General features: G+C 36.9%; 1 protein-coding gene across 2 annotated transcripts in view; it reads left to right on the forward strand.

Annotated features, from left to right (window-relative positions):
• The window catches only part of LOC108677601 (neural cell adhesion molecule 1-like), an 86454-nt gene extending 75763 nt beyond the window's left edge, over positions 1-10691 (forward strand). For both annotated transcript variants that reach the window (XM_047881265.1, XM_018165852.2), the window contains exons 3-10: positions 2403-2482; positions 3368-3514; positions 5080-5223; positions 5523-5663; positions 6071-6317; positions 7160-7287; positions 9876-10098; positions 10438-10691. In XM_047881265.1, the coding sequence (XP_047737221.1) occupies positions 2403-2482; positions 3368-3514; positions 5080-5223; positions 5523-5663; positions 6071-6317; positions 7160-7287; positions 9876-10098; positions 10438-10541 (1214 nt within the window). In that variant the 3' untranslated portion in view covers positions 10542-10691. The remainder of the gene's footprint in view (positions 1-2402; positions 2483-3367; positions 3515-5079; positions 5224-5522; positions 5664-6070; positions 6318-7159; positions 7288-9875; positions 10099-10437) is intronic.
• Positions 10692-12312: the final 1621 nt, after the last annotated feature.

The raw sequence follows: 12312 nt of genomic DNA on the forward strand, positions 1-12312 counted from the left end.
CTCTTGAATATACAGGGCCTGTGTGCGAGTGACATTTGCCACAATATGCCAAAAGTATACATAAGTGAGGCTTGGAGCAAAATGATGATGTTTTACGGTATGGCTTAATGCATTATGATGATGTAGCAGGGTGTGGCTTGGACAAAATGATGACTATGTTGGTGAGGGCTTTAGCAAATAACGAAGACCACAGTAAGTATAGCTTACCTTATTATCTTTACATGTAAGTGAGATTTACCATCAACGGACTGACTAGGTGGAAGTGCGGATGCTCTCATCAGGTACAAAATGAAAAGTGAAATGTTTCACAAAAATGGTGAAAATGTGCGGCCAGCCACTAGCATAATGATGACGATGACATCAGGGGAATTTTTTTTTGTCATTTCTATGCATTATTTTGATTAAAGGTTACTGGGTGCTATGCCTTGGTTGCTGTTATCATGATGATCAGAAAAATGATGTTTACAACGATGATTGATGAGAATGATGATGAGAACGATTTTGGTGGCGTATCCAGCAAAGACTTACATGAAAGTGAATGTCGAGAATATAACGTGAATTATCTAAAAATAATAAGGGCGTTTGAGAAATTAAATATTAAAAGCATTAAATTTTGACTCCGAAGAACAAATGCGGGAAAAGAGTTTTCTGGAGAAGACAAAAATTTATTTGTCAGAGATGTTATAAAATTTCCAAAATTAAAGAACGAAATTTAAAAACACTAAATTTATAGGCAGCTGTTCAAAGCGAGACGCTCAATTTAAGCATACGATTTTTTTAACTCGAATACTTAAGCAGTTCCAAATTAACCGTGCAGTCAGATGATCATATCGCAATATCCCAACAGATTTGCAAGGACGATTTTAATCACTCTTACGTAGTGCTGCGAAGCCTGATCTCATTACGTTCTTAGAAATCGAATTAACCCGAAGCCAGCATTCCTGAGTTCTCTTCGACACATAAGAACTGTTTTCGCTCGACGTCAAACGCGCATAATGCTTCGGATTGAATTAATTACACGATGAAGCTTGGATCACGAGGCACAATTTATCCGGAAATATTTTATGGTCGCCTTAATTGGTAGCGATTCCATAATTACTGTTCTTAAATACTTTATGATCAACGTTCTACTTCGTAATTACAGTCTATTTGATTTATGTATTGTGTAATTGTGATGGTTTGCATACTGTGGGTTGACTACGCATAACGCATTCATATGATATAAAGCGATACAATTATTTCCGTTTTGCAGATTGGCTTTCATCAACGGGGGTTTTCATCTTGGAAATATTGGCTGAATTAGGAGGGTTCTTTACCTGAACTTCGTTAATTGAACAATAAATTTCAATAACTTGAGTTATTTTTATTTCATTCGAAATAGTAATTTGTCAACATTAATGAATTTTTCGTCTTCTCAAAGTATATGAACTTGATTGTCGTACTATTACTTTGGTGGTATGAATCTATATGTTGCAATAATAACTATTCAGATCTGCTCTACGCCGATGACATTCACATTAATCTTTTGCCAATGCATGCTCATGTATTGAATGACTATGTTGTTCTTTTAGTTTTATGGATACATTATTGATGTATTGAACATTATTTCTTTATACCACGTATATTAAATTATATTGCGTATTGTATATTACATTAATTACTGCGTATTGAAAGCTCACTACCCTATTTACAATAAGCCATTTACATAACCCACTCACAATTGCAGCGGCATGCGAAGAACTCCATGTTTATTTGTTCGGCATTGCCAATACTTGATCAACGAAGCTGTTCGAGCTCCTGCTAGGCCGTGTCTCGTGTGTGGTGATAATTTATTTTGGCAATCACCTTGTTGTTGTGCTTTTGTTTGCATCTCGTCTACGTTTGCTTCATCAATCCGGAAGAAAGCGCGCTTCAAAGGAGCGAACCTGGGATATTTTTGCGTATATTGTGATACCGAAGCATTTGCTGCTTACACCGCGCCTGCGATGAACATCATTTGAAGGCTCGAGCCTGTAATGTTTCTTTCATCATCAAGCGTTCGATGCATCGATAGAGGCTCAGGGTTGGCACATTAAGAGAAATTTTTTCAGTCAAGACGTTCAATAGAAATATTATGACCTGTAATGATATTATTTAAATCGAAAGCGAGCGATGATTGCATTTTTAATTGCATCGACAAATTTCCAATAGCAAACAGTTTGTGTCCTTAAACTGAATTTGAATTACAAATGTAATTACGAATTTGTATGCTCTAGTGCAAATAAGCAAGGTTTTTATGGCAATATCTTGTATCTTATTCCAGTTCAAAATAAAATAGGCTTGCTCGTTTTGATTGTTACTATTTTTCTTTTCCAATAGGAATACCTTTCGTCCTAACAAATTCCAATTTTTTCCCAACCCAGGCAAGAGGCAAATGGTGTTCCAATTTAATTCCTTCACGGCCCCGAGCAAAGAGAAGCTTTACTTCGCCGGCACCAGTCGCGTGAGTGCTCGCTATTTTCATAACATTGACACTTAAGAAGGATGCATTAACACATTAATTCTTCATCCTACTCAATATTCAGTGCATCAGTGATTGTTCACAGGCTGAATATGCACTATCACACTAGCAATTTTGCAATGAGTTCTGATTCATTTCGATAATTGTTATACAATTTCTTTGGTGTAATTACTTGCATTGCATCTCTATTCAGTCTTGTGCATTGTCCTTGCAAAACAATTTTACAAATAATGGTAACAAACATCTATCTATGTGTGCCAATCGATCTATGTCAAATCAACTGAATTGAACTGTCAAATCATTGTTAACTTGTACACAGTTTTTTAGTAACGACATCGCGTTACTATTTTTATATTTAGTTTAATTCAGCAGAGGAATTCAATACAATCCACACCTATATAAACCTAAAGCTAGTCCACTATCAATGAAGCCAGTTCGTTTCTAGATGAAGTAATTCATTATGCGTTCAATGACAACCTGCATCTAACGCAGGTTGCATCTAAACTAAAGAAAAAAAAATATTTACAAACCTAAAAGATCGATAAATCCTCAATTAGTATTGAGTACGAGTTTGAGGATCCCTTCACAAATCACGAAAGTATCAATGAGGACTGATACTTTGTCATTTAGGTGATGGTGAGGCGATGGTGTTGAAAAATTCCCCTCAGTACCTCAATTTTTAGCGCATTTTCTCATTTATGGAAAAAATGCACTATTGTGCTCGCCATGTCCGTCCGTCCATCTGTCTGTCTGTCCGTCTGTCCGTCCGTCTGTCCGTGACCTCAAGTTTTCGTCGACGAGAAAATGCGCTCTCTGTCACTCACTGCAGTGAGTACTGAGTTATATTTTTTTACGCTTCTTTCACAGATCAGCGCAAATCGGCGTCTGCGTAAAGACGAGCACAGCTTCACGCTGACGAACATCAAGCGGTCGGACGCCGGCCAGTACGCCTGTAAGCTCTACGACCCGCCCTTGCAAGTGGTGCATGTGCTACGCGTACAATACCCTGCCATGGTGATGATAATTTTATTAATTAATGATAATTATTATTTTAGTCCATTTAATTATTTTAATTATATGCCATGGTTATGATTTTAATTAATTCATGGTAATGATGATTTTATTTCATTTAATTATTTTAATTAATTGCTATTGTTATGATGATTTAATGAATTCGTGTAATGATCGTTTTAATTCATTTAATTATTTTAATTAATTGCCATGTTATTGATTATTTAACTAATTCGTGTTAATGATTATTTTAATTCACTTAATTATTTTATTTAATTGCCATGGCAATGATTATTTTAATTCATCTAATTCTTTTAATTAATGGTTATGGTAATGATTACTTACGTACAATAAATTCAGTATAAATGACTTTCGTGAGCTGCTGATAATGAGGGTATATTATTATTCGTCATATTATTAGAAGCGTGAAGTAAATACTACGACTTTGATTGAATTTAGTGATGTTTTAGGTGATTAATTTTTGCGGTAGTTCGTGCAAAAATATAGGTTTTGGGTGATGAATTTATATAATTCAACAAATTATATCTATTATAAATAGGTACGTGAGAGTTAATTTACATATGGTTGAAGCCCGACACTGGCAGATGGTGAATTTATATGACCTATTAATCCATTGCACCTGTGAATAGATCATCTTCAATGAACATTACTATATCACTAATTAATGGCAACATTATTTCCGAATATAATCAAATGAAATGCTCTATATTATCTGACTCATAATTTAAAATATCTGGTATTTCTTGGTTGTCTAGTTTCTCGTTTATGAAATTAATTTCAAATTGAAAAAAATTACATTTAAAATTGTTATCTGCATTCTGGATGAACTCAGTGATATGATTCACACTATGTCTTGTGATTTAAAACATCCGGTAGTTGTTGCAAAGTTAATTAAATAATAAAATTCACATTATACGTCCTATGATTTAAAACATCTGGTGGTTGTTTCAAAGTTAATTAAATAATAAAATTTCCCATTATATGTCCTATGATTTAAAACATCCGGTAGTTGTTCCAAAGTTAATTAGATATTAAAATTTACACTATATGTCCAATGATTAGAGACATCCGGTAGTTATTACAAAGTTAATTAAAGCATAAAATTCACAATATATGTCATATGATTCAGAATATACAGTAGTTGTTGCAAAGTTAATTAAATAATAAAATTCACACTATATGTCCTATGATTTGAAACATCCGGTAGTAAATGCAAAGGTAACTTAAGTAATAAAATTAACCAAGTTTGTCGTTATAACCGCAAAATCCGATTAATCTCGAAATGATTACCTGGTTTCTAAATGAACACAAGTTAAATTATTCACAATATAGATCTTATGATTTAAAACATCCGGTAGTTGTTCCAAAGTAAATTAAATATTAAAATTAACAATATATGTCATATGATTCAGAATATGCAGTAGTTGTTACAAAGTTAATTAAATAATAAAATTCACACTATATGTCATATGATTCAGAATATACAGTAGTTGTTGCAAAGTTAATTAAACAATAAAATTAACCAAGTTTGTTGTTCTAACCGCCAGATCCGGCGCATCAGTCCCGACAAGCAGCACGCGGTCAAGGGTGAGTCTGTGACGCTGCAGTGCGAGGCTGAGGGCAACCCTGAGCCTGCCATCCACTGGAGCAGACGCGGGGGTCGACTGCCGTCGGGATCTCACTCTGAAGAGGTGAGTGTGCTATATAAAGACGCTGTTTTTGATTAATATTAATTCAGAATTTTCTTCAGTTCCTCAAATTTTTTTACTATTATTGTACAAATTCTTCCAAATTTCCCGATTATGAAATTAATTTTTTCTAAAGATATCAATTGTTATCTAATATTAAGCCACCGATCGTTTTTGTTCACATTGTACTAATGAGAATTTAGAAAGAGAACCTCAAATGCCGATTTATAAAATAGAGTATATTTTTATAGATATATATTGTTTATTAAAATATTTATGAATTGGTGATAATATTTGCGCAGGGCTTGAGCATCACGCTGGAGAAGATTGACAGGCGGGAGGCTGGCACCTACGTGTGCACGGCATCCAACGGCATCGGCGAGCCTTCGTCTGCCGAGATGCGCATCGAAGTCGAGTACAGACCGGAGATTACGACCGAAGAGGTGAGTACGAGTACAGACCGGAGATTACGACCGAAGAGGTGAGTACGAGTACAGACCGGAGATTACGACCGAAGAGGTGAGTACGAGTACAGACCGGAGATTACGACCGAAGAGGTTAGTACGAGTACAGACCGGAGATTACGACCGAAGAGGTGAGTAGCTCGCACGAATACAGACCAGAGATTACGACCGGAACATTTTCCGTAATTTTTTTAATATAATACATGATAAACCTTACTCAACTTATACGGATTTATCGAAAATTCTAGGAAAAAATAATCCATAACTTTTTTCATCACTTAATTTTTCAATCAATACTCTGACAAGAAAAACCTGTATTTAATGATTGAAATACAAAAATCATCATTTGTATATTTTTAATTATTTATATTATTCATATATTGCAGTCTATCCTGCACACCGGTAACGGCGACGAAGCCAAGCTCGTCTGCATCGTCCATGGCCACCCTGCACCGACGGTGCACTGGAGACGAGGTGACCACCTCGTCGCCTCAGACAAGCATCTCATGACTCATGACGGCGAGCACAGACACAGCCTCATCATCCGGGACGTGCAAGACGATGACTTCGGCGACTACACTTGCAGTGCAAAGAACCGTCAGGGCGTCACTGAGCAAACTGTTGTTCTTACTGGTCAGTAATTGCCGTATGCTTTTAGTTTTAGTAATAAAGAACTGTTTTTTATAAAGATCAGCAACTACCTGAGGCATTTAATTTAAATATAAGCAAGCTTTCGTTCCTCCTGGTCAGCAATTGCCGTATGATTTATTTTGAATAATAACAAACTGTCGTCCTTACTGGTCAGTAACTGCCTGATGAATTAATTCAAGTGATAAAAAACTTTTGTTCTTACGGGTTAGTAATTGCCGCATGCTTTTAATTTTAGTAATAACAGACTATTCTTTTAATGGTCAGTAACTGCCGGATGCTTCTAATTTAAATAATATCAAACTATTATTCTTAGTGGTCAATTGCTGCACAGCTAATGATCTTAATTCTGCTGTTGAATGTATCGATGCTGCGAGCGCTGGATTTAGTGAGAATATATCATAGTTTTGAAATAGCTCGCTTACAAAATTGGTTTTTGGTAAAATATATTTTAATGACGCTCTCAACCCCTAACGTGTAACTGAAAATATCTTTGGACTCACTGACAATATACTTTGGATAATAATATTATTAATAATAATAATGATACTCAATCAATAATATTGGCAAGGAAAATTCACAGATTATTTTGCGAGGTTGCAATTTGCAGGTTAGTAATCTCGTTTCAAATGAGTAAATGAAGAATAGATTAATAATTACTAAAACGCAAAAATAATCATTTAAGGAATAAATTCAAGGGATAGAAATTGATTTAGAGTTTCAAAATAATTTTTATTTTGTTTCCCAAAAGTAGAAACGTGAGTTTAAAAATCCTGTTTCTTGTAACTTTGACCTTGTTAAAGACACTTCCTATTCCTTCCCGCCAGGACTCCCGAAAGTTCCAAAAATGACGAGCAGCCCCGCTGGTGGGGAGAAGGAAACATACACCCTCACCTGGGAGACTGAAAGCTTCTCCCCCATCGTCCAGTACAGGGTCCAGTTCCGTAAAGTTGGGGTGAGTAATGCTGATGTTGTCCACCATCGTCCAGTACAGGGTCCAGTTCCGTAAAGTGGGGGTGTGTAATGCTAATGTTGTCCACCATCGTCCAGTACAGGGTCCAGTTCCGTAAAGTTGGGGTTAATTAATGCTAATGTTGTCCACCATCGTCCAGTACAGGGTCCAGTTCCGTAAAGTGGGGGTGAGTAATGCTAATGTTGTCCACCATCGTCCAGTACAGGGTCCAGTTCCGTAAAGTGGGGGTGAGTAATGTTAATGTTGTCCACCATCGTCCAGTACAGGGTCCAGTTCCGTAAAGTGGGGGTGAGTAATGCTAATGTTGTCCACCATCGTCCAGTACAGGGTCCAGTTCCTTAAACTGGGGGTGAGTAATGCTAATGTTGTCCACCATCGTCCAGTACAGGGTCCAGTTCCTTAAACTGGGGGTGAGTAATGCTGATGTGGTCCACCATCGTCCAGTACAGGGTCCAGTTCCGTAAAGTGGGGGTGAGTAATGCTAATGTTGTCAACTATCGTCCAGTACAGGGTCCAGTTCCGTAAAGTGGGGGTGAGTAATGCTGATGTTGTCCACCGTCGTCCAGTACAGGGTCCAGTTCCGTAAAGTGGGAGTGAGTAATGCTTAGGTTGTCCCCCATCGTCCAGTACAGTGTCCAGTTCTGTAAACTCTGGGGGGGAGAGTTTCTTCCAATATCGATGCACTCTTTCCTCCTGTGTGGGGCATGAGACCCAGTTTGGACATAGTTATGCTACGTCCATAGCTATGCTACGGCATAGCTATGCTATGTCCGCACCTACTGAGGGTAGTCAAACAATTCTGTCACTATTTGAACAGTTTGGACTAGCGGCGCGGACACCGGCAACGCAAACAATGAAGTTTTAAATAATACTGATCACGCCACGCCCTACTTGTAACTTCCAATTTCTTCTTCTTATTTCATGATTATGAAACGAAGTTTGTATACAAAAAAAATCGAATTATAATTATCAATAATGAATAATAATAATAATAATGAATAATAATATTAATAATAATATTAATAATAATAATAATAATATAATTATTTTCAAATTATTATTCTTGAATAATAATAATTTCTGATACATGATCTGATACTCAAATAAAAATATAGTTTTTTAAACAGAGAATAGCCAAAATTTAGGTGTAAGCGATGATCAATTGGTTGAACAGTGTGACAATTGGTTGAACGTAAGCCTTCCTTAATAAAAAAAACTTATGTTCATGAAACATTTCATTACGTATAATGCGAGACTTTACGCCTCTTAAAATGGCGTCCCGTCATTGCACCCGGATAAAAAATTTTCGATTTTTGCTCTTCGTCGACGTTTTTATCTTCTTTGAGACCTTCACTCGTATGGCTTCGGTGAATGTCTGCAAAGAATGAACCAGAAACTAAAAAGAACTTAAGAGAATCGTTGCTTGATTTTAATTGGTGATTAGACATGAAGTTGTCTCTCTATCTTGACGTCGGTAATCTTTGCATAGCGTTACTGCGAGAACAGCATTGTATGGAACCAACGTAAATGTAAAAACGGAGTTCTTTGCCCGTTTAAAGACTTCTTGCAAAATCAATGGCCTTTTTTGCGACTTGTTTTTACTGGTGTGTTAGTGACAATATTTTATTATTATATCCATATGATAATGATATCATACAATTTGATTCATGACATGAAGTTTGGGAAAACCTGAGTAATTTGACGTGTATATCTGGATGATTGTGTTTTTTTGAGCATATTTGTGTTGCACTAGTTGCCGTTAAAGCAGCGAAAAAGTTTTAAAAATTGAACACCGAAAGAAAAATATTATTATTAAATAAACAACGTCATTCTGTCTTATTAGCCACTAGCATAATTTCGTCCTGGTCGAGAGATGGCTTCATGATGGTGCTGGCAAATAGATTTATATAGATGACACGTTTTACTTGGTATAACTCAAACCTTCTTCAAGCTAATTCGGTTTTTTGTAGAAGTTTGGTCTCAAAAACACTATTATCCTAAATTATATCAGATTTATCATTAATAATAAACATTGTCAGTAGAACAGTTGACAAGGGCGATTCCCAAAGACATGAAAAGTCGTAAATATCAACAAAAAATCCACGGACGTGATTGATTTTTTACGTATGTCCTGTTTGTTTAATATGCAACACGACGATTCTATGCTCATGTTATTACCATTCACTGTGTGGTAACTCATTACCACTGTTACGGTGTGGCAACTGATTACCACTGTTACGGTGTGGTAACTGATTATCACTGTTACGGTGTGGTAACTGCATGGGAACCACTGTTATCACACTGTAACTATTTGGATGTTAATTAGTTGCATTCATGCAGTCATCAATGCTTGGATTCTATGCGAACCTTTCAAAAATTGGTGCCGTGCCGCGAATTTTATTGTTTAGTAATAAATTAAAAATTTCTTTGGAGCAAATTTTCTTCGCAAATGACAGCGAATTGACTAGCCTCTGAAATAGCTCATAGAATCACCCATTCCCGTAGCAGTTTATAGCAGCTATTATTTACAATGAAATATCATTAAAATAATATTATTTTTCCTGAACTAGCGAGGAGAATCACGCAACAAGAGTGCATGGAAAGACTCGTTGTACACCGCGAAGCCCCAGCGACCTCGCCACAACCAGCCGCGCTCCAGCAACCGGGTCCAGGTCATGGGTCACGCCATCCCCAACCTGGACCCTGCCACCGACTACCAGGCCACCGTGGCGGTCGAGAACAAGTTCGGCTGGTCCCCGCCCTCGCCAGTTTTCCAGTTCCATACTCGTAAAGGTATTGGATTTCTAGTGGAATTTTAAGTATTATTGAAGGGGTTAAAAATTACATTCGTCAACATGAATTTGCATTGCAATTTTGAACTCATAACCTGGCACTAGGTGGATGTTTGTGTTGAAGTTACGCATTATCAGTGGAAAACATGTGTGTCTTTCGTTATTTTTAACCCGGCATGTGGGACACTTATTGAACTGATCTAATTATTCATTGAAATCAATCATCAGCTTGAAATAATTTTAAAATTACAACCAAGAAATGAATATTTTTCTACACATCCGCCGCTTATTATTTGGATGAAGTAATGAATTAATACAAACTCTTTTTCCTAATGCACAGAAGTAGCGGATGGACAGTCAGCGAGCACAGCGTCAACTATGCAGTCATTGCGGACAGTTTGCGTGACAGTTCTGAGTGCAGTTATCATCTCAGCCTTCGTCTGAAATGGACTGCGCTCTCAAGTGTAAACAATAGTGAACTGAAGAACTGACCCACTAGGCAAATAACTTTGCAACAACATTTGATGAACGTTGATTGAAGCGAAAAAACGTTTAACTTCACGATAGATGCCTGTCTGTTGGGAGTGGCGTCGCATTCGCATTGTACTCAGAGGTGGGCAGTAGCGCGCTACATGTAGCGGCCGCTACTAGCGGCCGCTACATTTTCAGTAGCGGTAGCGGTAGCGGCTCTACATTTAAGGTAATGTAGCGGTAGCGGTAGCGCCCGCTACATATTTAAGTAGCGATACGAGGTTTTGCCGCTACAGCGCTACCGCTACATTTATAGATAAAGCCTTTAGATTTTACTTAAGGGTACCGGCTACCCTAGCCATCCATGTAGGGAAGGTAAAACATAAAAATAACTGTAACTTCTATTTACTGTATCTAATCCTGGGGTAACCCATAGTCCATACTAGTTCGGTTAGGTTAATTGCAATAAAGTTGCATTGATATCATAATGATATGTTATAAAAATGTTTATTATCGTTAAATGTTAATGAGTAAATCCCAATAGCAGATCAATAAATATTTAGAGATTTCCAATAATTTTTGCCATTGTAGCGGCTAATGTAGCGCGCTACATTTTACTGTAGCGGTAGCGGTAGCGCCCGTTACAATCTGGTGGATGTAGCGGTAGCGGTAGCGCCCGCTACATTTAGAGCATGTAGCGGTAGCGGTAGCGCCGCTACATTTCCAAGTAGCGCTGCCCAGCTCTGATTGTACTTTAGTTTAGGATGTCTTCAAATGTGCATGGATTTTTAACGTCTTACCATTGGCGTCGATTGCTATGTTGCAGGAATCTCTGCCTGTCCTCAGGGTTGATGTAACTGAGTTGGAAGTTCATAAACTGGTAAGTGGTTTAAAGGATGCGTTCCAGTTTAATTGTTGTTGGAACGTTATAAAAGGTAAACATTATGAAGGTCAATTTATTTTTGTCGCAAAAGCATATGATTTGGGAAGAACAATCACAAGTCTCTTCTTCTAAGCCTCATCGGAAATCATTTCCAAATTTTCCGTATGATTGCATTTAGTAATAGCCTCCTCGTCGTTTTGTCATGTCAGTTTTAAACAACAAATATATTTAGTTTATTTACAATTCCTATACATATATATTTTTATTACACTTAGTTTGTAGACGCTATCTTATTTATTATGATATAGCATAGACGGCTCACTTTATAGCATATTATTGTCAAAAAAATTTTAAATATCTTCTATTAAAATGAATAGTTTAGAAAAGGAATTAAAATTCGTTTGGAGCTCAGTTTTTATTCTAAAATTTTTAAAAAACCTGACACCTAAGGGATATAAGATCTTCATTTACGATTCAAAAACAGGAAGCCTGGATTCTTATATTTTGAGTTTGGCAGCCAGCTGGAAAAGTTTTGATACAACATCCGCTCCTATACAAGTTTTTCTGTAAACAATTTATCTATAGTTTCAACTTTACAATTACTTATTTCAGCGGTGATAGGTGGGTGTGTAAATAAATGTGTGAATATTAAGAAATTAATTTGGCATAATTGATGAAGAAATAACTTAAGTGTACATTACTCCGTGTTTTATCGTCACTCAAATGCATTCTCTTCTATTGAAACAAATCGTCGGCTCCTGAATCCGCTCATCGCTAGGTTTGCGGAAATGGAGTCGCGATTCTTGAGCAGGTTTGCTTGGTAGCGCTGTAGTTTGATCGCGTACATGGCTTAGAAGCACG

This window comes from Hyalella azteca, unplaced genomic scaffold, assembly GCF_000764305.2.
Source record: "Hyalella azteca isolate HAZT.00-mixed unplaced genomic scaffold, Hazt_2.0.2 contig7452, whole genome shotgun sequence".
Taxonomy (NCBI): domain Eukaryota; kingdom Metazoa; phylum Arthropoda; class Malacostraca; order Amphipoda; family Hyalellidae; genus Hyalella; species Hyalella azteca.